At 44.6% G+C, this 27,854-nt stretch overlaps 1 protein-coding gene and 1 long non-coding RNA gene across 2 annotated transcripts; both read right to left on the bottom strand.

Annotated features, from left to right (window-relative positions):
- Nucleotides 1-1,923: 1,923 nt before the first annotated feature.
- Nucleotides 1,924-27,734, bottom strand: LOC126548639 (uncharacterized). Its single transcript, XM_050196885.2, has 3 exons — nucleotides 27,075-27,734; nucleotides 23,231-23,469; nucleotides 1,924-2,734 (listed from the first exon to the last, which is right to left on the bottom strand). Exons 1-3 carry the CDS (start codon nucleotides 27,732-27,734, stop codon nucleotides 2,386-2,388), a joined length of 1,248 nt encoding a protein of 415 aa, XP_050052842.1. The 3' UTR covers nucleotides 1,924-2,385.
- On the bottom strand, nucleotides 4,544-20,409 carry LOC126548640 (uncharacterized). The gene is made up of 4 exons (XR_007603003.2): nucleotides 19,899-20,409; nucleotides 18,089-18,194; nucleotides 15,515-15,584; nucleotides 4,544-8,149 (listed from the first exon to the last, which is right to left on the bottom strand). It is a non-coding gene; the product is annotated as an uncharacterized lncRNA (long non-coding RNA).
- Nucleotides 27,735-27,854: the final 120 nt, after the last annotated feature.

The raw sequence follows: 27,854 nt of genomic DNA on the forward strand, positions 1-27,854 counted from the left end.
TTTGGAGTGTCCATGTGGCATACAAAAAGTTAAGACAAACATCTCAGGATTTCCTTCTCTCCTTTCCCGCGAGTTGTGACAATGCGAAGATAGCACCTTGCCTTTCGGCGTTTGCAAATCGGTGCAGAACTGTCGTTTACTGTAGAGAAGGCGTTTCACCATCGCTCCTTCCCTTCGAAACGCAAAAGCTTGAAATTAGCTAACGATGCCGTCGGCGCCGTGGACTAAACTCCGTTTTGCGCAATGCTGATGTTTTCTTTTTTCAGTGATGTTATCACTTGTGCTTATCCGAGCTAAACCGCATCGTGAAGCAGCCTGGGCCGTTGAAGACCATGCATACACTTAGCGGATCACGGAGATGTTGTAGAATCCGCCGCTGTATACGGAAGCCTTTGTGTAGTGTGGCTACAAATTTTACCATTTTCGCTTGCACTTGCGACTTTGTCGACCGACAAAAATGTATCAGTACTGCCAGCGTTATGTAGGCACGCACTGCTGACTAACAATGAGTCCATATCCTACCTTGTATCGTCTCGTTTAAGATTATTACCCAAAACGCCGAGTACTCGGCACTACGTGCGAACAGGTGGCGTCCTGAAGTGGTTATACGGGAGACTAAAAATAGTCGATTCCAAGTTGATTCTTGTGCTCGATGCACTTTATCCGTGCTCACAAAAGGGCTTTCCGGTATGCATTTATCTCATCTAAAGTGAACAACAAAACAAAACATTTCACATGAAATGGTTTTCAATGAAGAAAGACATTTTCTCCCTGCATGTGTTTCTATGAACGTACCCAACTATGAACCGACGATCTCAAACACACGATGACATGCATGGTTACATTCATGTGAAGATAGCAGACGCATGCGTTCACAGACCTTTTGCTTTGGTAATACATGATGTAACACAACTGAAAAGAAAGAAAAGAAAATAATCGTTTTGCCTTCAGAATATAGTGATGATTGGGCGTAGTAAGAGAGATCAGCACCATGGAACGAAAAATTTAGTGATGTTTTAGGACAAGGAATGGCTGCAAATAATATAAGTCAGCTTCATCGGGTTGTTGCCGTCGGGAAAGTTGGTTCAGAAGTGAAGACGCATAGATAATTAGGGTGGTTACAAAATCTGTGGTTCCAGAATTTTGCGTGAATACCAGCATCAGAAAACTAGCGTCAATTTAAAGCAGGTATAGTGCAAAAAAAAAAAAAATACACGGGTATCACGCACGGTATAAAGGAAGAGAGGTGGGGAGAGAGAGCTATTTATTGCAAGCGCAGTGTGATTAGCCAGCGTATTTTCGCCTACATGCTACTCAGCAGGGAACCGGACAGCTGGACTCCTGCTTAAGCGATGCTTCCGTTAGTGTTTTCGACGACGCTATGCTTGTTCAGAGGCGATCTACAAAAAAAAGCAAACAACGTAGTTGAATACGTTTTCACTGCGAAACGCCTCGCTCAACATAGACGCGCGGCACTGCCAACACTGCAGATCGGGACCAGGGTCCATTGCACGCACTACGCACTCCACCTAAACGAACTCTTCCTCTGTGGAGCCTTTCTCAAAGCACTTGTTTGCACCTGTAGGCGCCATGCTCCGGTTCCGCCGAGATCTCCAGCTGCCTAATCCAGGCGTATAGACTTCACCCTCCTTCTGATTTTGGAAGCAGGTGGGCACTCGCACCCTGAACCATCCAATCTGCGTTAAAAAATACCTGTACTGTTCGCGCGCATCAGGAGGACATCATTTTCTTTTTTCTCTAAAAATAAAAACTCAATCGAGGATTCGCGGAGAAAAACGCGGTTCAACAGCAACAAAGTTATATTACTTAATGCAGAAGCACCCCCCCCCCCTTTTCTTCATTTTTCTTGTTCCACCTTATAATGAATTTCTGTAACAGAATAACGTCTTGAATCACGCGCACGCGAGTCCACGAAGACGACTTTAAGCGCAAAGTCCTCCAATTGCCGTTTTGCATTAAGCAACAAACCTTCAATGGTGTTGAGCGGCATTTTTATAGATAGGCAAGCCCTCCAAGGAGAGTTATTCTTTGAGAAAAAGGAGAATCCCCGAGTGCCCCACAAGCACTCGTGTTTTTCGCGTTGGTTACCTCAGTTCTTAACCAGTTGAGGACGCATTACAATATACTTCCCAGCAGTTTCTCTGTCTTCGCACCGAAAGGCGGAGCAAGGAATGCTGAAAGACAACCCTGTGCTGCCTCTTTCTGACGAATGCCTCGCAGCACGCCTCCTCGCACCTACCGAAGTATTTCGTCGTGAATGGAATACGAAGGAAAAATAGACGGTCGATTCGACACGCACGCTGGATTTAATAGTCGTGACGCGCAAAAACTGTCTATCGGGCACGGAGGGCAAGCCGCAAGCCGCTAATTCCTGACGCACGCTTTGCGACAGGCCTCCAGTGAAGCGAACTGGTTGGACCCGATGAGGCAGCGGCGCGACTGCAGCGTGCGCCGGGACGCGTTGACGCAGCGAGCGCCACCGCGCGCCTGCATGTCGGCGAAATAAGGGTGTCTCAGCTGGCGAGGCGAGCACGCCTCAGCTGGAGGCGTCTCGTCGCACTCCGGCTCCGTGCGGAGCACGCAGCGCCGGCGACACTCTTCGAAGCTGCGGAACACGCCCCGGCGGCCCATGGGCAAGCAGGTGCCCTGCGGGAAGCTCCACGCGACGCAGTTCTTGCCGTCGAAGTACCACGGCACGTCGAGCACGTCTTGCCTGCGTCATACGAAAGGGGGTGGAAGAGGCACGAGTGAGGCGGACATAATAGGAGTAGTAGTGCTTTATTAAGACAGAAAAATGTACGTGCCCAATAAAGTACTTGCTTTCGTGCAAATCATACGTATAGATGAAAGCACGTGCACACAAGTGTACACAATATGTACATTAGGAATGCAAGGCACATATATGGCACCTGATGGATCTCTCGCACGAATATCAGAACAATTTAATAACTTTTTGTTTCGCTTTGTACTATATATACTGCGATAGCAATCGTGCAGACACTTGAGGCGCGTAGGTATCGACGGTGCCTACCCGGCCCGCGCGTGGCGAACCTTGTCTTCAAATACGCGACAGATCGGAGTGCTTGTGGCTGCAAAAGCGACGAAGCCAAGTGGACGCGTCGTCAAGTTCTGCTGAATCGGCTCTTCAGCTGACATAGGGTAGCGTTCTGCCGTCCGCTGCCGGCATGAGCGTTGTGCGCTCAAACGCCATCGTGCCTTCTGTGCAGCTGTGTACACCGTGGTGCATACACTGACCTGAGCAGAACGGACAGTAAACTTGAATAAAGGCAGTAACCCATGTGGCGTCTACTAAGCCGTTGACGGTGCTACTCATAGTACCGGCGTTCCGAGACGCTAGGTAGCGTCAGGGCGCCGTTACTTTCATGCAGTAGTATATGTCGTCCCCGCGTAGTGGTATGTCACCGTCCGAGAAGTTTCAGCGCAGCGGTGAACATTGCTATTGTTGCCAATGCTTGGTTTTTCATATGAAACTCCTAGCTTTTTTTTTTTTTAGAGCGCAGTTCTTAGGCACCCGTTCCTGCGCTGATCGTCGGCGTCCCTCGGCGTCCTCGGAGTAACCGAGTGAACGAACACAGAGAATGATGAAAGAGCGAAAGCGGATCGCGGCGGAGGGTGAAAGACAGCGATAGCGAAGAGAGCGCGAGGAGGAAAGCGGAGGGGAAGGGTACGGCTAAAGCGTGAGATGAAAAGCGCAGTGCCGCGCAAGACGGGCTCGCCGGCGACGACCCCTGCGAGATGGTGCCAGAGTAGCGCGCCGTCATCTGCACTGTAAACAAGGAAACACCCAGATGGGCGTTTTTTGCTTGTCCTCTAGCGCATTCCCTTTTGTACATCTTTTTGCTCCCATTGAAAGGGCGTACGATAAAACTCCCATTGACGTGGGCATTAATTGGGCACAAAACGGGGGTACCGTAATACGCCCACTTCACCCCCCCCCCCTATTTGACTGGGAGGTACAATGGGAGTATTGTGAAGGAATTAAAGGCATTTTAGTTTAGGTGCGGCAAGCTCGTAGCGAAATGCATGGTGGCGCGGGTCACGCGCTTACGCAGTACCAGACAGAACACCGCAGGCCGAAATGTCGAACGCCGGCGATCAAGGCTCAAGGGAACTCGGCCGTCCGTGAGCTGCCACCCGAGCAGGCGTCGCACCTGCTCGGAGCGAACGCCGGCGTCCGACACCTTGGCCTGCGGTATTCCGTCTGCTGCTGCATAGGCGCGGCGTACCGCCACGAAGCATTTCGCCGCGGGCTCGCCACACGTGGTCCAATCGACGGCACAGGGCCACCGCTGAATCGACCAAGTCACGCGCACACGTGGTCCAATGGCGAATGAACCCGTCACCGCAAGTCTTCATTTTTTTTTCCCTTTCGCTGATCACAGAGCCCCTCTTTGCAAAGCTTTTATACAGTCGTCCTAGCTTATCGGCAGTGCCTCCGAGGCCAGCAAACGCCTTCGAGAGCAGTTGCTACTTGCTGAAAGGAAAAATGCACGAGACACACTGACAGTGAAGAAAATTTATTTTACACCAAATGTAAGAAATATAATATGTTCACTTCCGGGCCCAAAAGAAAGCACATTTCTGCCCCAGTAAAACAATTGTCTGGATTTTAAAAAAGAGCACTGTACATTGTAAGCATGCCAGTTGCTAGTATTCTACATGTCCTAACACAATGAAATTAGTAAATGAAAGAAATGCTAAGAAATCTTATCTCCTTTCATACTGAACTGTAACTACAGAGCCATGTGTTTGAACTGTTACTTTGTACTGACACTCCACACTTTTGCACAGACTATATATTGAGCTCGCTTGACTAAGAGTAAAACTTCATTTGGCCTAGTTGGTACATAATTCTGAACTTAAAACTTACAGCGCAAACACCTAAGACGAACCGCAAAAGGCAGATACGACAGACGCTGGCGCTAACTGACAACTTCTTTATTTCTTCGTCGTCGATGCATATATATGCCCTAGGCCACACAACTGCACAGGCGCACACATTACATTACAGAGATCTCCCAAATTATAACATATGCAAACGTAGGAACTCAAATTCAGATGGGTGCAGGGACAAAGCTATGTCACTGATGCAATTATCATTTTGCCTTTTTATGTGGTAGGCCTCTAAGGCAAGCCGCGCAAGCTCATTCATGCTTTTGCCAAGAATCGACGTCCCATCAAGTCGTGCCTCACAATTTTTGCAAGAGTTTATATGCGCAACAATGTGCGCTCTTCCATCTACATTTTTGTTTACTTTTTGTGCATGTTCCCTGCGCGGTCCCTTAAACACATAAGGTCATCTATCAACTCAAGAAAATTGCTTGCAGGCATAGTGTTCCTTTGGCGTTTTCTGCACCGAACAAGCTTTTAGGGCACATTCACACCGGCGACTTGAGGAGGTCGCGCGACCATTTGCGACTCGCAATCAAAAAGCGACCGAAGGCGACTGATGCTCACACCGGCAAGCCCGGCTGAGCGCGACCCGCAAGTCGCAATCCCGGAGATTATCGTTCTCAGCGAGAACTCTCGGAATCTACGTGGAATTTGAACGCGACGCCGGAGGAGGCCGGATGTAGACACACGAAAGATCACTTCCGGTGCGCCGCTGATTGGTTTATCAGTTTTGCGACCACAGTCGCGCGACTGAAAAATCGCGCAGAGAGCGACTGGCCCAAAATGGTCGCTTTTCAAGAAAGGCGACCGTTTGCGACCATTTGCGACTGGTCGCTTTGCGACCAACTTGGTCGCGCGACCACTGTCAGTCGCCGGTGTGAATGAGCCCTTAAAGCTATGCTCCCGCACCTGCGGAGAGGGCAGAGGAGGATGCCAAATTCGGCATGATGCTTCATACGTGTTGTGCGCGGTCGGCGTGGTTTATACCATTCACTCTCACGTGGTAAGACATAGCTTGGCTAGATAGGGCATTGCGTCAATGAGCGACTCAGGGAACATGCGCAACAAGTAAACAAAAATGTAGATAGAGGAGCGCACCTTGGTGCGCATATAAACTCTTGCAACAATTGTGAGGCACAACTTGATGGGACGTCGATTCTTGGCAAAAGCAAGAATGAGCATGTGCGGCTTGCCTTAGAGGCCTACCACAAGAAAGGCAGGGCGATAGTTGCATTAGTAAGATATCTTTGTCCCTGCATCCATCTGAATTTGACTTCCTACGCTTGCGTATGTGATAATTTGGCAGATCTCTGTAATGTAATCTGAGTGCCTGTGCGGTAGTGTGGCTTAGGGTTTATATTGCATCGACGACGAAGAAATAAAGAAGTTGTTAGCACCAGTGTGTGTCGTATCTTCCTTTTGTGGTTCGTCTTAGGTGTTTGTGCTGTAAGTTTAAGTTGCTTGACTAAGCCATTCCTAATTAACAGTGGCTGGTATAATGAGGCCGATCAGTGGTATTTTGCATGGACTAGCACACAAATATGAAAAATGTCAAAGTACTAAATTAAGAAATTGGGACTCATCACAAACGAGCTACATAATTTAGTGCTGGATTTCTGAGCAAGCTATTAAAAATTATTGTATTTTACGAACCAGAACCCACCTTCTGATTATGACACATGCCATAGCGAGTAACCCCGAATTAATTTGGACAACCTAGGGTTCTTTAACATGCACCTAAGTACACGGGTGCTTTTGCATTTCGCTCCCACTGAAATGCGGTTTTGTTTAAGACTACATTTACGAAAGTTCCAAACACGATCCCCCCTATATTTTTACAGTAGGTGCTCTTTAAATGGAGCCTCAAGGTGCCAGGGAAATTGGTTCCATTTACCAGGCATTATATTTACTGAGAGACATTGCAGAGAGCCAACCAATTATCAGGATGGTGTCCTATTTAAGCGGCAGTTTCGAAGCGATTTTCGTTTATCGAGATTCCACTGTAGTCCATAATAGTGGATGAGTTGTGTTCTGCATGGACACATTAGCATGGCTACCATGTTTAGTTGAATATTGTGCAAGCAGCAACATTTCACTGTACCCAGTGCAATATATAAAGCCAGCAATGTAACATGTTGCAAATGCAGCCACGAACAAGTACCTTCCCTGATCATATCCAATAGCAGCATCTTTAAACAAAATTAGTCATGCTTTCTCCCGTTTAAGTGCCTTGTTTTCAGAAATCAAATCCTCCTTATCACATTGACCTCCAATTGTGTCATTCCCCGAGCTGAGGTCATTTGAGATTGCATTTAATTGCCCTTCAAATAGCATATTGGTCTTATTTAAAAAGCACATGGCATCACAGTGACCACCTAGACATAGAATTCGAGCTGCAACACAGTAGCAAACATTCTGAGGTAGAAGCCTAACTATTCTTTTGAATTTGGATGCATGCTCAAAACACTGCTATGCAATTGCAGACAGGGCTGATAGTGTAGCAACCAGGACAGATTTAACGGACATAAAGGAGCAAAATTGTGTGAGCTTCGAATTATTATTCTCTCTGAGGAACCATGCTGTCCAATTATAAAACGGGGATCAAAATAAAGTAATTGGATAGCAAATCTGCATTTCATTAAGTAAATAAAATACTGTTCATGCTACCTTCCAGGGTGCACACTACATTCCCTTTCCTTGAATGTGAATTTGCTACCTTTCCATGGGTTACCAAATGTATAGGTGTATTGTTGGTCAAGGGTGGTGGAATGGATATAGGTCTCAGGCTAGAGGAAATATTTCGAGAAGGAGACTTGCCAGGTTGAACAACGAATGTCTCAGGCTGGAGCCATTTGGTTCTCTTGCAAAGATGTTGCCTCCAGCTTGAGACTTCCTTTGTTGGACAACTGTTGATGACTAATTTCGCCATCTTTTCATTTACCCTCGTCTTATTCAACCTATTGCTTCACGCAGGAGCTGCACTTTCTTTAAAAAATAAAGATATTAATGAGCTCAAAGGCTTTGTGCATGGCTGCATCCCCAAGTGCAAAAATTTGTTTTCAATGAATGACAGAGTTGGTACCTTTCTTGAGAATTCAATAGGAAGAACCAAAAATTAAGCTAACAGACTGGTTATGACGACAAGTAAACATGAATTGATGTGGAGTGCCATTTCTTCATTTTGCACCAGGCTTGGGGCCAGCCAGACTTCTTCCTAAAATTGAGAAAATTTTTCTAATGAAATACATATTAAGAGTATTTTCTTCATAATCTGAAAATTTAAAAACATGGTTATTTGGTTATTCATATTTAGTTGGGAACAGTGCGAAGGACACTGACGAAGTAAGGGCTTATGCAGTAATGCCACATAGTGCTGGCTGAGAACAGATTCAATTTTAGAACAGACAAACAGTTAAGTACTTTGGAATGCTTGCTAAAAGCCATAAAAAACCAAAGCAGGAAGCAGTTGTACAAAATAATGTATGTGCATGAAAAATGCATCTGATCATCGGTTCGCAGACATGTATGACATTTGCTTGTCAGTTAACAAAGCATGTGTTACACTGAAACATTTCTCCTACAATTTGGCAATTCTGTGGGCTTTCATTATTGCTCGGGTCAGTTGGTTGCTGTTGTTACTGCTACTAGTGTACGGTGAAGTGTAATGTAGATGGGCAAGTGCTACTGACAACTATGAACATTGGCAAATTTTGCTGCACCAGGATAACGCATGCATTGTCCCGCTGCAGCGAAACTTTCCAGTAAACATTCACAGTTGTCTGTAGCACTTTCCCATCTGTCTCGCCTCACACTGTTCCATCTGTAGCGCTTCACCATACTGTAATATGCACCACCGACACAAAATTCTACCCTTCTGAAGTTCTTACTGCTACTTCGCACTCGTCACATTCAGGCCGCCAGGCGTACTGAGCCCAATGCATAGACTGGCAGCTCCTGTCATGGACTTATTCTGGTGTAATGGCACCACAGAAGCAAACGAAGACAAAGACATGCAGGACACAAGTGCCTAACCTCATGTCTCGCTTTAACAAGAAAACAGACATCATATACAACACATAGTGACAGGAAGTGATGTCATTAATTCAAAAACAAATTCTTTGTGCAATGTAACTGAGAATGACTGATGCATTTGTCCTTTTCGTGCTAATCTGCCAAAGCCTAATTATCTTATGTACATCTGCTCATAATTTCTGGCTACGAGTTTTGATGAACACAGGAACGAACCAATCTATTTTGCAGTGCATCACTATGTGCGAATGAGAGTTATTCCACACAAACTTCATTAGCCGCAATCTCAAATTAATACAATGTGTGTATGCAATGCAAGCATGACTGGATGGGAATGGCTGACTGTACATAACCTCCGTTGCACAGTGCACCGCCTGCAAATTGTGCTGCACGCAACAAATTAATTTGTTTTCCTGGCTTGTCTTTTTTTCTCATCAGAGCAAATCTCTCATCACATGTTTCATACAGAAAAAAAATTTTTGCCCGTAGAGACCAGCTACACAATTACCCATGAAAATTACAAATGCATACGAAACAACTGCAACCACTTTTTTACTTCATCTCATTCATTATATTCCATATTCATGCCTAATTTAGTTGCGCAAATCATTGTTTTCTCAGGCCCTTGTTAGGAGAGTTTTGTGCTGTAATAAAAGGCAGAAGCCAAAAAAAGGAAAAGGTTGGTTGTGGTTGAAGCACAATATGCATCTAGTGAGCTAGGCCGCAAGCGTTGTGTAGTCTGCTGCCATCATAAGGCCGTGCCTACATTGGACAGATGGGATGCTGTATTAATGCGAAATCAGGGAAATTGAGGGAGTATGAGTCATCCGTGTGAAACAATCCTCCATCACACAATGTTGAATACTGCAAAGAATGTGACTGCGGTCCTGTGTTCCACAAAACTTGCGTTGTAGACAGGTATTATGACCTGACAACATGCAAGGTAATTGTGGCTTGCAACATTTAAAAAGAATGACGAATGTATCAGTGATCCATTAGTTGCACTGCATAAAGAATTTCTTTTAACAGATATCATCACATCATGTCTCCACCTGTTATTAAATATTGCCTGTTTCCTTATTTTAAAGCTTGAAGTGAGATCCGGTGCTTGTGTCATGTGCGTACATATCTTTGTTTACTTTTTGTGGTGTCATTACACCAGAATTTATATAACCAAATGGCCACACACTGCTTTTGTCACGTTATAGTGGTGCTTGCAAAGCCTCCCAAACAGCAGCCTATTTGGTCAAAACATGCTTTTGTAAATATGCTCTTCCAAATAGAAAAGCTATCAGGAAGGTAACAAGAATCAAGAGCATTAAGTTAAATCCACTGCAATGCTTTACTTTTTTGCCTTTATTCCTTACTCGTAAGTGGATAAGAAAGAGTGTGAATGTTACAGAAATGCACTAAATAAGTTGTTGAAATTATGCAAAAATGTTAACGCAACTAAGCATAGATTTATGTGCAATAATAGACACCAGTCTCAGTTTCTTTCCTTCTGACACAAACATAGTATACCTTATTCCTTTGGCATGAAGGAAAGCATATGTAGACCAGACAAACTTATATTTGAATGAGAGCCTTCACGATTAAGCACCACTATAATGTGACCATAAGAGTACATACACTGTAAACAGTGCAGATGACAGCCCAAATTTCTTAAGTGCAACATGTTAGCGAAAGCAGCAACCATTAACCCAGAAACTAATCAAATCCCACAAAATAACAACAAGAAAAAAAATAATGTGTCAGCGCAGCACCTGTTCTCAGAAGTTACAGAAAAGTGGTATGCTTGTTAACAAACCTGAAACCACGGCACATTTGTATCTGACCACCCCCTGCCTCTTTATGTGCTTTCGTGCCTTTGACAAGGCATTACTGGATATTTATTTGCTTGTCTGTTGCAAAAACACATCAATTATTAGTCAGTGCACAGTGCACCATGCCATTTATCTATGTGGACTCACTTTGTGTCCTTAGCACTGCTCTCACCTATTCAGAACTAAGGATTGCAAAAAGACTTGTTCTACTTAAATCTACATGCCTTAATATGTGGGTTCTGCAGTTGAAATAGGGTAATTATAAGTAAAATGCATGACATGTTCTGATGAACTTTGTTTTCTTAATCTAATTGTTTATTTGGGCACATAACCAGTCAGATCATTTGTACTAAAACAAGAAAACAAATTCAACACACTGGTTTATACTGGTTGGTGCTCTATTGACTTTAGTACACACATTGAACAAACGACAGGCAGTGAGGAATACCAACAACCACTAACCTAACTTCCCCACGGAATTATTGGTCACATGTGCACAATATAGCTACAAAAACCCAAATGAAAGTAGACAAAGAAAAAAGTACATTTTAACAGAAAAAGAACAAGACAAAAAAACTTCTTTTGGTAGCTAAGTCACAATCAAGGTGTAAATGACAGCTATAGTTTGGCAAGCACACATGTAGTTACTTTGCTCAGTTCCTCGATATCCCAATTTCTTGTTTGACAGCAACACCAACGGGACATCTACGCATATCTATTGCACATGCCATTTTTGCTCGCTCCAAAATCCTTTCATGGTTATTCATTTAGTGCCTGCTTCGCCTGTACTGGCATTGCAGGGGGGGTATACATTCTGTGTAATGTAACTTACATTCAAATCAAGCACACAAAGCAGGGAGGGAATTATCTTTGAAAACTATGCAAACAATTGCAGGCTGAAAAACCTTGCAGTCCCTTTGGTCCAAGGAAAAAACAATGTGAGGCATCACCTATAAGTAAAAGGAAATTAATAAACCTTTTTAGTGTAATCTCTTTCTTGTGAGGTATGATGATAGCCTTATATGAATTTCTCTATCTCTACATGTTTGGAACAGTATATGCTTGAAATAATTTTAACTGAAGAGATTTCCCAGTCTTTTAAATCCTGCCATTGCAGCTTACCCTTACTCTCAGTAATACAAAGCCTTTTAGTATGACTTCCTATTACAAATCTAACTGCCATATTTTGAACATTTTCAAGCAGACCAGCTGACTCAATATTATGGGGATTCTAGCAAACATGTACTTATTTGATTAGTGAATGCACATAAGCAAAATACAGCTGTTTTTTGAGGTTTTCGGGAAGCCAACAAAATGTGTATGGGTGGACACACGACAGCTACTACACCGATAAGCATCGTGGCCAACCAAAATTATGTTTATTCCTATATGGGCGGGCACGGCGGAGTGTGAGCAGACAATGGTCGGCTTTTTCTGGAGTCATATACAAAGGAACCCCAACATAACGAATGCACTAAAATCAGCAATTTGGTTTGTTGTACTCAGATTCGACCGTTTAGTCAAATAAGTACATTTGCAAATGGATTGTTTTCCCACGGAAAGGGCCGCAGTCAGAAAACACAAATCTGAATGAGAAAGAAATTTTGAATTTGAGAGTCAGCGACCAAAGATACGGTTTCACGGTGTGTTAACGATACCTTCACATAGGTAGCATGAAGCAAACCCAGCCTTGCTTTCGCATCCACCCTGTCCTTTTTGATACTGCCACACACAGTGGAACGACACTATCATGAAAAGTGCTGGCAGTGGAGGCGAATGCTTTGTCTGTCTCAAACTTCAATGCATCTCTGAAACTACAGATTATGCAACCCCGTGTACTAAACACGTGGGAAGACTGTGCACATAATACCACGCCATATCAGCACGTCTAGTCTTTCCACACGCAGCAGATCACCTCTAGAACAGGGTGTGCAGGCTGCAGATGTGCTCAGCTGCGCTCACAGCCATGGCGCTAGAAAAGAAGACGCACGGACTGGGCCCTTCTGAGGGCCCCCTTAAAAGCTCAGTTTGTCATTTTTTGTTTCTGTAATAGGCTAGTGATAAAAGTGAATTTGCTTCATGCCTATTAAGAAATGTTGTACACATGGTAGAAAAATTATGAAAGTAGAACATTTTATTACTTTTCACCCCTCTCAGTTGGAATATCGTACAAATGCATAAGCAGCCATTTTTGCCTTGTTTCATCTAAGATGTTTTTTTCATGCTGAAAGAAAGGCATGTGTTTAAAAAATAAGCTTGGTTGCAACATGTAAAGGAATTGTGTAATGTCACAAGGGTTCCTGAAATCAAAATATATTTGTGATTTCTTTGCGACTGGAACACTCAAAAGAAAAACGACCTTTTAAACAGACTAAAACAAAGCCACAGCACATGCACCCATACTAAGCCAGGGACTGTATCAAGCTGATATGAGAAGACTTTCAAGAAAGAATCTTTCCCGGTTTGGTAAAATTCTTAAAACAATGGTTAATACCTGGCCCCACGCCTTAAATCTAGAAGGAATAAAGTTTTTAAGCTACTCTGTGTTCTTTCTTGAACCCAACAAATGTGCCTAGAAAAATGGGTCAAGTCTACATCTTGTCGCATCTGTGGCAAGGTGTGAACAAAAAACTCGCTTTAGCTGGCTGCAGTGCTCCCTGCGATGAATATTCAGGCAGAAAATTGTTACCCCAGTGTGACTGTGCACCCAAGAAAACAAAATGTGGTAGACTACATCAATGCAAACGGAAAAATCTTTAGTCCATGCTTGCTGGCAACCTGTGTCTGTATTGGCCTCTAGGAGAATTGTGGCCCCCACGTGCTGGAATATTTCCGTGGAATAGAAAACATTGTGTGATACCAGCTATCAAGTGCTACCATCAAGTAGCTACCAGCTACCAGCTATCAAGCTATCAAAAGAGCTATAGGCAATTTTGCTGCAATAACAGTACTGTTTTTATAGCATTCGTTGTGGGGAGTGCGGCTTGCCCCTTTTGCCGGAGTTCTTGCTGAACGGCGATTTATTATCAGTTTGTTATATGTGGAACTTGAACAGCTTATATTTTTGTCTCCTCAATCCACACTTCTGCTGCACTTTTGTCAGCATCTCTACACAGGGTGTCTTGACTGAGGTCATACCAAGTAAGCACGCTACAAGCCTTGTGTGCATCGTTTTCATGACTCTTTCGATGACCAAATTTCATTTTCAGTGACTTCATCAACTAAGTATCTAGCGGCAGCTTGAACATGGGTACTCATGAGAACTCGCACCAGGCTTGGTCAAATACGTCCAGCACTGCAGCACTGAGTAGTGAACCATGCTGTAAGAGTTGGCAACTAAATTGCCACCTTGTGATTGAAACTTTTCATCTTTACAATCAAGGCTTCAATTGCCCAGCCAGCGAGCTGCAGCAAAGGTGTGAACTATAGTCATAGTCATCTGATGTCACATTCTATGTCATAGCGATAGCAGGTGATCCCTCCAATGGTGGCCCTCAAGGCCAACAGGCATCCCTTTCTATGCACGTGCTTGTGTAGGACTGGGGAGATGGTGCCAGTTTGTTCTTCAGCATTAACACTGTTCACGCTGTATCAGGAACACATTTTCTTACTCAGTGCAATAGCCCTTGAACCTACATAATTGCCAATGAGTCCTTTGCCGACCAACCTTTCCTTTGCCATGTCATTTGCTTCTGCCTTGATGTCACAGCAACTTCAGCTATATGAAGCAATGATGGTGTTTGAGTACCCACACAGCCTTGCAGCTTTCCAACCTGAACATTGCTTCATTAAAAGCTGACATGATTTGGTCTCAGCAGACAGATCAGAGTTAAAAAGAAGCCTTAAACTTCTTTCAAAGTCATTCTAACCTTGTCAAAAATCCCGTGCCTTTTGATGTGTTATTCAGCATTGTCCAAAGCAAGTCGGCTCTTAAAAATCAAAATAACAACTTTGTGAGGCCACCTACTAGGCTACCACTGTCTCTTCAGCCAGCCTGAAGTGTCTTGCAGCCATAAAAGCTGGAGTGCACAAAAAACGACAAAGAAAAGTGTGGCAGACAAAATGCTCATGGAAATCCATATGTTTATGGACTGTTACACTGACTGAAAAAAATGGTGGCTTCCCAATAGTCTTGATGTACGTAGCTGTTTCAGTCACGAAGAAACAGCCAGTTGCGCAGTCCTGCACAAGCACAGTGTACAGATGCCCATGGATTAAAATTTGTTGTGTGTGCATGTGGTACAGTGTACCACATTTCATGTTCCTGAGGCTGCAGTACACTGGGAAGACTGGTTGCAACTTCAATAGTAGGCCCTTAGAGTATTGCAGCCCTTTGTTCATATTTTGCTGCAGATTGTATCAAATGCGAATGCAAACTGTTTTGCAGGACACGTCAGTTCAGTTCAAGCAATTAGGCAGAGTAACCCAAGAAATAGTTTAAGCCTCGAAAAGGTCTTAATACAGTTTCTAGTTTAGTACAGGTTTTCGCCTGATGTTTTGGCTTCTTCTACGGTATAATGCTGTTGCTTGCTAGGTACTGGTGGTGTGATGTGCACACTCTCTTGTGTTGCTATAACGACAACTTGTAAAAAAGATTTTCCCTCCTAACAAACATTTGGATACAGTGCCTGTGAGCTCATCTTTTAACCTGTTTTTCATTTGATCTGTGCATTTACATTGAACGTAAACTAGAAAATATCAGTACTGAGAATCACAAAAGAACACACCTGTGTAACGATTCCGCCGAGATCGTTGGAGTGGTCCAGCCACAGGATGCAATGCAGGTAGAAAGGCCTCCTGAGTTAAAGCAAAATAACAATCGTTGTAAGATGCGAATAAAAAATTTTATTCTGTGAGGCTTTCGGCATGTATACTAATTACCACATTTGTATGTAAAATAGTTTTGCATAATAGCTGAGCAAGGTTAATGTCTCGCCCTGTGACTGTCAGCCAATGCTACTCATGGCAATGGTGGCAAATATGGCACATCCTTTCAAATGGAACTTTTGTGGGTTACATGAATTTAAAAGAACTTAGGTTTACATAATACATAACACCTGTGGTTAGAAGGATGTCTTGCATGCAGCACCAATGCCACAAGTGGCACTGCTTAACACTTCCAGGGCCAGACTTAGTACATAAACAATACAAATGTGCAACAAAGTGAACAGGTGGTTAGCTGCTGCTATAACTCCAAGATTGCATGCATCATGTAGATGTGAATGCAGCTCCCATCAGGAGCGAGTTGCCCTTTAGTGCACTTCACTTCTCTTCCTCTTTTGTCTTCATTGCATGTTGGTGCCATATGGTAATAATGAACAAAAATTAAGCACTTCAGTTCCCATTCTTGTTTTACTACATGCTGTAAAGTCATCTAAGTGCGCTTAATACTCTTAAGAATGTACTTTAGCCATTTGGTCAATATTTTTCGCTTGGCTTCACTACACCTTAATGTAGTGCAAATTCTAGACAATGCTTACAAAAAAACCTACTCCACACAATAACACCTCCAATTAAGAGTACACAGTCTATGGCTTCGAGATGTGTACATACATACTTTATACATGGTTACAATGAAAATATAAGTGGCTGTTCTAATATGCACACTTAGCATACTGCATAACAGTCACCTGGTTCCAAAATGGCTTTTTGTTATCACACATAGGACGGCCACAACTATAAATTTAATTCTGGCAGTAACTTAAGCCACGGCCAAAACCTTCATAGTGCAATCAATGAAAATTTTCGAATTTAGAGCAGTTAGACATAAACAGGGCAAGTAGTTTTAAAGTGTTAAATAATGAACTGTTATGGAATATGGCGGTAGAAGGCCATGCGCCTGAAACATAGGTACTGTTTATCATATAAGCACATTCTTATATTTTTGCTTACTTCCCTAGGAATTGCATCAAACAGTTTGCTTGTGTAAATTTTGCTACGTGGCTGTATCGTATTAGCCCTTATCTTTTCACATTTGGCTTACTGCAGCTTTATGCACATGCATAAAGCTACTACTGCTACCACTCTACTGCTACACTACTACCTACTACCTACACTACTACCTTCAGCTGAAGGCCAAGCACTATGCTGTCCAACATACATGCATTTAACAACACCGAACAGTAGACAGAGAATGAGCAACTCTTTTAAAAAGTGCAGTTCTTTGGAGACACATTGATATATATCTGGAAAACAGATTTTTGCTGAAATTATAACTTAATATAATTGGTACTGAGCATAATGCATCTTGCAATAAACTTGCATTTACCGGACACCACTATACACACTGCGACCTCTGCAGCTTCTCCACAATCTGGCACAATGTGCTCAAGCTGCCTGTAAACCCTGGAAGGGGTCTATGGTAGTTTAAGAAGCTTAGCAAACATAAGAAGGACCTAAAATGAAGGTCAGAGAAGCAAAGCAAATTTTTAACCATTCCTCTCTATGTTGCTATGAATGTCAAGGTTCCAGCAAATGATGTATTTGAACTGTATTTTTAATCGTGCAATACTAGAGAGCACATTTTTGCAATAATAATGTGACAGAGAAGAATGACAGAAACTAACTTAATGAATATTTTTCTAAACTTTCATGAGGTTTTCGTCATTATGCTGATGCACACACCTGCATACCTCTACTGTGAAGTCTTGTTTCAGTTTATTTTATTGTCACATTGTAATTTACACCATACACTTGTCCTGAAATACATCACGTTGGGCTCCTTCAGTACTTTTTTCTTACTGGAAACACACATGCCTATACAGGGCAAGCACTCAATACATGCAAGACTGCCACGGGAATGGCCACTCGAGGTCGACTGTTAGTACAGCGCAAAAGACGAGGACTGAAGGAAGAACACAACACAGGCGCTGTCACACAGAAACATACTCAAGGCACTTTGCGAGATTCTCAGGCTTCTTTCATGCTCTAAAAACACATTATGTAGCACATATTGAGCCACAGATAGCTGTACTGGGAAATTTTCACGTTGCTCTACAATTTTATAATTGAGACTTTTTATCTAATTACATTTGAGAAGTTAATTGATTAAGACTAATTAGGTAATTAGGCAAAATGCAGCAAATCCAAGTATTTCCAAGAGACAGGAAACAACATTACATAGGTACTGTGCAGCTAGGTGGCATATTCATATTTTTAAAAGTTTGCTAAAGTTACGTGGGATAACCTGCATACCTCCTATGGAACAGGTGTCACACTAATCACTCTAAGTAATGCCGCTAAACTAGCCATTGCGCTCAAAACATACAGGGTAAAAAAGCAAACTCTAGGTAAGAGCATACCAAGGCCTCTATTGCTGAAAAGGGAAACTGATGGGAGGCACCCGATCTCCGGCCATGGAGCTGCTTCATCCTCACAGTTGGCAATGAAACGACCGCAGCCGCAGTCCTGAAATAAAAATGAAAAATTTGACACTACAATGATCACACAGAACACAATAAAGCTGGTCACAAGCTTATCTTGGAGAACATCTGCTGCTACATTAGGTTTTGTATATTCGTCAGCTTATTGTTAAACTAAGCTTGCCAATATTTTATATCTTAATGGCTTTGCTCTTTACAAACCAATACCTTTGCCCAACTCATGCACATATGCACTACTTAAGCTATGAGATGTTTACTGATCCCTTACAATGAATGGCTTCTAAGACAAATTATTTCACACAAAAGGATGCATAACTTATGAGTGTTACTGACATTGAATACCAAGGTAGTACCTTTTTTTATAGACAATGGCGGACTTGAAGCACATTTTTCTCACAGATACAGGTTACAGGTTGATCGGTCTGCCTTTTTTTTTCACCAGCAACAGAAATTTTGTTATTAATACTCGTGCAATATAGGATGACGCTGTGATGTGTGATATGATCCTGAGTTGAAAAGCGCAACTTCTTTGTGTGAATTTGGCACCTAGAATTCAATACTAAATATCTGTACCCAATACGCAGTGGCACAGCAGCAAAGTAATTAAACATTAAACAAGTTCAGGTATCCAGAGCACAGCGCCAGCTGTTGAATAACAACATTGCACAAGCATCGACTATATAGATATAGCGTAGTAAGTGCACCGCAGGCGTAGTGGCGGCCTCAGCATAGAACACAGGCATGGAGCGACGCGCCCGTATGACCTATCACCGGCAATGCTATCGCGTAAATTGATATATCTCGTCACGGCACGGGCACCGTTTTCTGCCCGCCGAGGGGCCGCCGCCACTGGTACTCACCTGCTCCGGCCGCCGAGGTTCAGGTGACGGCGTATCCAGTAATCTGAACCCAAGCAGGACACCTGTTACCGCCAAGCAGTACGCTAACAATAAAGAGGTTCTTATACTCTGACCGGCAGCTCATGCGGCGTTCACCCGTAGTGCCGTTGGAAGCTCACCACACGCTTTTAATACCACAAACGCGCCGCCGACATTTCACGCCCGTAGATCAAAGTCGACGGGCGCAGGCTCTACATGCTACGTGCCGCAGTCGCGCACTGCCTGCACAATCAACGACGTGGGTGCGAAGAGACACAGACGATAGAAAGGAGCGTACTGGCAAATCTGCACAATGCGCGCTAAGTGGGCGACCTACTGCACACAATCGCACGAGCTAGGGGATTGGCGCCACGTACGCGCCAGCTAGCAGATACCGCGCACAAAGAAGCGCCGCCGGTTCTCGCTCAAATGATCGCTGTACAAACACTCACACACGCGCACCGCAGTAAACCCTTAACGAGCCGCCACATTTTCAGGCCGCGGTTAGGCGGCGAAGCTTAGCTCACCTCGCACTGCACGTAACTATTATGGTAGTGGCTTGCGCTTCGGGGATCATGTCGAATGCTCACATCCGCCCAATTAAAGACGCGGCAAAGTCCCTCATTATATAAAATCCTAATTTTTAAGTACACTCGCTTGACTCTGAGCACTCAAGTCGATTCGATTACGACAAAGCTCGAAGAAACACAGTGATCGTGCAAAATGGTTCTGGACGGCCAACTGTCGCGCCATGTTGTACCGAGACCTTCAATAAGTCATATCAGCGCGTCTCCTCACTTAGAACACATGCACACTCATAGAACATGTAATAATCGTTCAAAGTCACTTACCGTGGAGTCTTGGGGGTTCAAAGCAGTGAGAAACATCAACCACGGTAGAAGAATGTGCCGTCGCTGGCAAATGGCTGCTCGATCGCAGCTTCCAACGCACGCGCGCGCGCTCCGAAGGCTGGTGTTCCTCCGCGCGTAGTTCCGACTTCGGCGTCCTCTGCAGCACCAAGGCGCGGCTACTCCGAACAGAAAAACAGCGCCGACACACATTGCGCGGGATATTTCGAATCTGACTGCAGAAATAATCCTACTGAAATTGTCGCTGCGGCTGACTGCCTTGTTGGTCATGGCTGAGTTATTCTTTTCTCTGTTTGGCTCGTCTCAATTTCCCCTACGCCACCGTTATTCCTTGAAAACCCCCATTTTACAACCGCAATGCCCCATCAAATGGGGTCGGGGGTACAATAATGGTTCTAGCTTATTTTACTTCTTCTCGTGGGAGTACTCATTTTAAGCTAGGGGGGAAAAATGGCATATCAACTGTTAAAACGCCCATATGGGCTCATTTGTGTTTACAGTGTGTTCACCGATGACGGCGCACTCCACCGATATTATGCATGGAAACAAAGCGCTGCATAAGCAAAAAAGTCTGTTTACGGCGGATGCTATGAAAACGCCCAGGCATCACTAACGTGCTGCCTCTAGCGATCTCCCTATTTGCGAGGCAGTCGTGGCACACTTCTCTCCGTTTGCAATATGCCGCACGAGACAGATTGTCCGCGCCAGCCACCCTATACTCACAGCGTCCTCTTCCTAATAGCCGAGTTCCTATATAATCATAATATAAAATATTGACACGCATGCTTCTTCCACATGTAGAGCTGCGCTCAAATTTTGCATTAGGGAGTATCGTAATTGTCGGTTAATTTTTTTCAGCACCTGTCCTATGCTTGCAGGTTATAAAGTTCCAGTGTGGGCAATCGATTGAGTTGCGCGGGACATTGAGCACCCGACCACTCAGACAAAAGGCCAGCTTGCAGGGTCTCCTACGTAGCGGTGGGTCAAGTGGTTATCCGCTTCCTAAGTATGTAATTAGCCTCAGCTTTCCTGAAACCATGTAACATAAGAAAAGCGAAAAAGGTCATTTGATAAACGACGGCAGAATTTGCAGATATGTTGTCATGCCTAAATACCAGAAGTTTACCACCGCTTTGTTTGTTGACACCGTAGGCTAATGCCGTACGCTCGTACAACGTCACTAAGCACTCTTAAGTCCGAGGACGAATGTAATGAGATGCCTCAAATCGCCGATGGTACTTTCCTTCAGTATATGGTGCTTCCAAGCCAAGGAGGTTGTGACAATATGCGTCAGACTATTCGCAGCCTGCGCCGAAGACAAAGCTATTTCTGAAGCCTGCCTGCTACAGCTCCACAGTAGTATAGAGTCGCGGAATTTGCAAACATAATTCGTGGATTCCTTCACTTGTGTGTTGCTTTGAGAGACACAGAAACTACTAACTTTGCCTAATGTTCTGTTTAAGTCAACTTTAACTTAAAGCCATATAGTTCACTGATGTCTGCGTCGGTGAGCAGACATATAACCTGTAACGTTAAAACTAGAGCATAGCCATGAATTCTAAAGCTAGCGTCGGCTATTCATGGGCGGACTTAACAAAGCCGTTTATGAAGATGTTAGCGCGTTCGTTATAGTACGCTTTAGAGCGCCCAATTTCATGGCTGACTATCACGATGCACTTGAATATAACGATAGAGAATATCCCCAAAATGCAATATATAGTCAATTCTAGGCCTGCCACCATGTCGTGACAAGCGCTTATGTAATAGCAGCACAACTTGCCCCCTTTTTCATTATGCCAAAACACGAAATTACAAGGAATATCAGAGAAATTCGTATTTACAGCATTTATAACGCTACAAGGCTATAGAGGGGGATATGAGAAGCGCCATATAATGTGTAGCAGAAGACTTCGGATTATTTGTGACCTGCTGCGGTTGTTCAGCGTGCACCCAAATCACGCCATACGAGAACTTTTTTTGCATTCTGTCGTCGCGGGGACTCGGCCGCCATGGCCACAAATCCATGGCCCTCGACGTCGTGCTGAGCGCCCTAGCGTTAAAGTCACTGAGTGGCCAAGTGGGTGTGTCGAGCTAAGATGCTATTTGGAGAGTAAAGTTTTCCACACGCGGGTATCATTTTAATTCGGAGTCACCCTACTTTTTGAAGCCTATTCGCAAAATCTATAAGTGCAGCTATGAGCCTTTTCACACAAAGAAACGTCCTCCAACGTGGCGGCCAAGTGCAATGTGTGGGATCACAGTCACCTGCATCACTCCCGCCGCGTGGTGGGTGGGTGGGTGGGTGGGTGGGTGGGGTGGATGTATGTATGTATGTATGTATGTATGTATGTATGTATGTATGTATGTATGTATGTATGTATGTATGTATGTATGTATGTATGTTATGAGCGTCCCCTTTGGAACGGGGCGGTGGGTTGCGCCACCAAGCTCTTGCTATTATACTGCTTAATGTCCCACCTATGTTAAAAAAGACAAAAAAAACATTAAAAACTGCCACAACCACATTTTTGTAGGCTGCCCCGTTCCGAAAGGAATAAGAGATGGCTGCCGCCGATCGCTCAGGCACTGGCTATACTTGCACCGGTCGGAGAGCATGGGTTTATTTGCGTATAACAAAACTGTTTCCGTGGCCGTGTAAAGTTTTCGAGCACTTTCGGCACGTTTACGACCTCGCTCTGCCAACTCTTCCTTGCTCTTCCACGATTTTCGACCAGCTACCGCAAGCTAAGTAAGGAAAAGCGGACCAATCGCAAACGCCGGCACCACCCTCTTCATCCAGTTATCTATGCTCAATGCGCTGGCTCGGCCCCATCGAAACCCTCTTTACTTGAGCGTGCTCCTCGCCAACCAATTACAAACGAAAAACCACTCAACGTAGGCAATGTTATTTGTTTTGAAAGCAAAGAAAAGTGACCTCCTATAAAGAAAGATATATCGTTTGATTGGGCTGTTGAGGCAATGTTGCGCGTCACCACCCGATGCTTCCGTCGGAGGTTACGCAAATTTGACGTCAGGAGATTGGAATGAGAACATATTGGAATAGTTTTACGTTATAGGGCCCCAAATCACACTGAAGCCCCTGCGCGCGCACTTATCGTGCCCTGCTGTCGTGATCGGCTGACCAAAGTCACCACGTTTGACAGCGAAGACTGTGGGATCGGCTCAGTCTATAGTCGGCGGGACAGCCAGCCTACGACGACACGCGGTAACCCGGAGAGTGCGCAAAGAGAATCCTGAACACTTGAGGCACGCGCACAATGAAAACGCGGTGCTCTCAATGAGCCTCTACTCACTGGGCGCAGGGAAAGAACAGCGTGCTTTCGTAACACCGGTCCGACATGCGGCGGCCGTTGGCACAGCTGGCGAGGCAGCTCTCAAAGCTGGCAAACCGGTTGGAGCCGCGGTTGCACACGTGCACGGTGTCCGCGGCCGCCGGGACGCAGGCTCGCCGTTCGGCACTGTAGTAGAACTCCGGCCTGGGCCGCACACAGTGAGTGTACACGTGGCGTCTGCACGAATCGTCGGTGGAGGCCTGCGACCCACAAACGTATAGCGTGTCAATATCAGCGCCATGCCTGCAAAGTATCTTCGTATACCGTGCAGCTCAAGACACTTACACGGGAAGTCGCCGGCGTATACTTGTAGTAGAAGGCGCAGTTCAACTTTCCTCTTTCTGTAGAGAGAAACTTCAGCATCGGGAATCGTCACCCACTGGGCACATATACGTGCCATTATACTGCACCCGGCAATTCTGGAAATTTATTTGACTGCTCCAAAAAACAAGTGCTCACACAGCGAGCGCCGCTGTCACAAAGCTACACGATAAAGAAATTCGAGATGCCAAATACCATGGTGACGTAGGTTCCTGCGGACGACCAATCGGCTCACGCTCGCATGTAAGATGAGCGGAATAAGCGATGCCATAATGCAAAACGTTTTGCGTTGTAGCCGAATCACTCGGTAGCCGCTACGTATCTGCACTTGTGCTCGTAAATACAGCGTTAGCTTTGCGTGATACGTGATACCGTATACCATGATGCCCTGTAAGGCGAAACAGTCTGTGCGCAAGCGCTTCTTATACTACAGAGGACTACCGTAGCGTTAGCCGCCGCTACCGCCGGTGTACCGTGATTGCCTATAACGGCAAGGCAGCGCCTGCAGACCGCACCGCTCCATCCGAATTCACCCTTGCTGCTTGATCGTGGTCACAGCCAGAAATAATAAAATCAGCCATCGCTTACTTGTTATCTCGCTCTGAAAGCAGAAATATTAGCGATACTTTATCGCTGTAGTTATAATCAGCTCTTTATATTGACGATGCTAGGCCTAGAAAGACTGCAACGAGCCGGAAAAATGATTTGATTCCCACTCAACAGATGGCGCGATAACACTAGTTCGTGGTACGTGCGAGTGCACTAGCTATAGTGTTGGTGACGCAGAACACTGTGTAAGCCTAAATATTCGCTGCATCATTAGTTTAATTCCATGCCTGCTGCAAGTTGCCGATGCTGGTATGCCAAAACGTTGAACTCTTGGTATGTCTACCGCGGTTCCACGGGAGGGGCGGAGCATGCCCAGGGGCCCTTTAAGGTCCCTGCTATCGCGGTAATGCATGACGTGTAACGCAAATCTGGAACGCACGAATATCGAATTTTTTCAAACTGCAACTCTGAAAAGTATTCTATGTGCTTTGATTACCCGGTCAATTTAACACATGGAAGCTGAATGCACAGGCATGCAACCATTTGTAATGTCTGGCTGGTAAATAGTTTTTTTTTTATTTCTTTTGCAAATTTTAGTTGTCTTGGTGAATGTGTGTTATTAATTTGATGGTTTCTGTAGTCTTCTATAACATGGAGTGATCATTTTTAGGTTTTCGGGAATTTTCAAAAATCGTCTATGGCAGATGGCGTAATTGTCCTTGAGCTGGATTATTCGAAGAGGTAGACATTACTAGCACGGGAAAGCGAAACATATATGCAACTAATTAACAACATTCACTACTCACCTTCTTAATTGCTTTACGGTACATGCTGTATTTACGAATTGTAACCGGTGAGATTGCAAGACGTATGCATTTCAATTGAATTCCCAGGATTACACCAGTTTCGAAATAATTTCCCCAAAGTGCGGTTTGAAATACATGGGCGTTCAAGTTACGTTTGTGCTTCAGTGCATTAAAGAGCATTTTGTTGAAAATTAAGCGGAGCAACGGTATCCAAACTGGTATCTTGAAACTAAAGGCGCACAAAGACGACAACGAAGAGAGAAGACGGGACGAGGCGCTGACTCGCAACTGAAAAATTTTGTTGAACATGATAAAGAATTTAACTTTCTTCACAGTTAGACTTTCTTTAATTGATAACGCTGCCATTGAAAGAAAGCTTCAAGGCGTGATCCTTGACACGCATGCGCAAACCTCCTACTCCTTTTTTGCGCGCATATATTTTTTTTCCTGTCAATAAAAGTTTTCAGTTGTGAGTAAGCGCGCCTCGTCCTGTCTTTCCTTTTCGTTCGCGTCTTCGTGCGCTTTTACAGTTTCAAGACGCAAGTAAACCAACTAGCCCAGTTGAACACTCTGTTATACTCCAAACTGGTGTCATTCTTATTTCTATGTCAACTTATTTCCAAGTGGATACGCCTTGCAAAGTGCACCGGCTACAATTCGTAAATTGCAATATGTGCCTTAAGGTAACTAGTGATGAAGTTAATTAGAAACCTTTCCTTAATTAGTTGAATATCTGTTTCGATTTCTCCAGTAAGAGTAATATCCTCCTCTTTGTACAATCCAGCTCAAGGACTAGAATTATGTTGTCTGCAACCAGCGATGTTTAAAAATTCCGGAAATCTCGGAAATGATCACCGCCCTATTATTTGCTTTACGATACATATTGCAATTTACTGCTACTCTATTAGTAAAAGAAATTCTGCAGTAAAGAAAAAAATAAACTAGGGAAAGCAACGCTGCCCGCATACTGTGCGGATAGACATGCGTAACGTTTCTTGGGAAGTCTCTTCTTTGTTCCCTGTATTCCCAATTAACTGTAGTTAGGAAAAAACCCTACCTTTTTACGTGCAATAGGCCTGCCTTCCTGTTCGTTCTACCTAGAAGCGTTTCTCGTGTTGGAAAGTTCTGAACATAATGAAAAAAAAATTCAATGTGATCATGCCAACCAGTTTGTCGGCAAAACAAAGTAGAAAAAAATTTTTTTTTACCTCGACGTTTAGTTAGCATAATGGAAATGCGGCTAATCTAGAGTTAAGAATGCAGTTACGATTTCTCACAAAAACGTCTAAGAAAAACCATACTTAACCAAATTTCCTTGAGATGCTTTTGTAGACGCGCAAAGAGAATTAATACTATCATAGGGCCCCTTCTTATTTAGTCCAAACAGATTGTTTTTTATTATTATTATTCCACGGATAATACAGCGACATCGGGCCTGTTCACGTGGATTGCCTAACGAGGCACGTACTACTTGTACTGCAAATTGCAATGTCGTGATGGCTAATTACGAGAATTCACCTATTAACTAAATAATTATTCACTTTGGGGCCCAAGTTTGTATTGCGAAGCCAATCAGTTAGTGAAGCCATCTCTGCTGAGCATGAATCCGAATTCTGTACAGAACAGCCTAAAATATATTCGTCCCTAAGATGTGCTACGAAGTACAGTGGCGCTACAATTAACTGTTTTCCAAGTTCCTTATTCCACCATTTCTAGAGAATCCTAACTAGAACGCCAAAGCAATTTTAGCACATTCTGGAGCGGATATCTGGAATGTGCTGCTTCTCCTTGCAACATGTGCCCTAAAGTAAAAAAAAAACTTAAAACGTTTCTTATTGAACATCTTAACTACCTGGAGATTGGAATTTCTAAAACACGCAATTTCCGCCTTTTTTCAAAAGTTCACTAGAAAAGCTATATGCTACAGACAGCTTTAAAAAGAAACGAACTTTAAAACTCACAAAAAAAAGACCAGTTGTTTGTACACCACACATTAGTAGCACACCGGTGCTCTTCACATCTTTGATAACGGCGCTGGTGCCTCGCTTAGTACTACACAATGAGCCCTGCGCTACAGCTTAGTTTAAAACAACTGCAAGGAAAAGTGAAAAAGGCGAGGGCAAACTTACACCTCTCGGTTGTGCGTCGTCTTCGACCCGAGTACTGGCCACTGTGACGGCAAGTGTCGTCGTCTCGGGGCTCGCCTTCGCCGTCGTCAGCCGTGGTCGAGATGCCCCTCCATCATTAGCCGTTCTGCCCGCGACTTGGACCCGTCGTTTCCTGTTCGTCGTTTTCCTGTTCCCGCGTTCGTCCACGTCCGGAAGCACAACCCCGCGCGGGATGAGGCGCTGGCCGACTGTGTTCGGTGCCACTTCCAGCCGTCGCTCCAGGACGTCTTCCCCAATGTCTGGGGTGATGTCGTGCGGCGACAGTGAGCTGTGAATGACGAGAAGACCAATGCCCAAGAGGAGTGCCGCGAAAGCCACGCCGAGGACGAAGCTCAGACACTCAGGACTGCTGGGCTTCGCGGGCTCCGTCACAGCTTCGGGCTCCAGCGACTGCTCGGAAACGGGCCCGGCGCTGCCTTCGTAATAGTAACCGGGGTAGGTGCAGTCCGGTGCTGCTGCCGGCCACGGGCCCTCGGCCAGGAAGTGCGTATCGCGTGGCAGTCCAGCCCACGTTGGCGAAGGCCTCCATCCGCTGTGAAGAGGCTGCGTCGGCGGGCGGACGACGCCAGAACGCTCGGCTGCTTCGCTGCACCACTCGGGTTCCTCTTGGACGGGCTGCATTCTCGACAAATAAAAACGGGGTCAGCCAGCGGCGGTTACGAGTAGGGCGAGGCACGGGGGCACGTTATGTTGGCGCTTCTTTGTCCTCGCTGCCTGATAGCGCGTGGCTTCGAATCCCGA

This window comes from Dermacentor andersoni, chromosome 1, assembly GCF_023375885.2.
Source record: "Dermacentor andersoni chromosome 1, qqDerAnde1_hic_scaffold, whole genome shotgun sequence".
NCBI lineage: Eukaryota > Metazoa > Arthropoda > Arachnida > Ixodida > Ixodidae > Dermacentor > Dermacentor andersoni.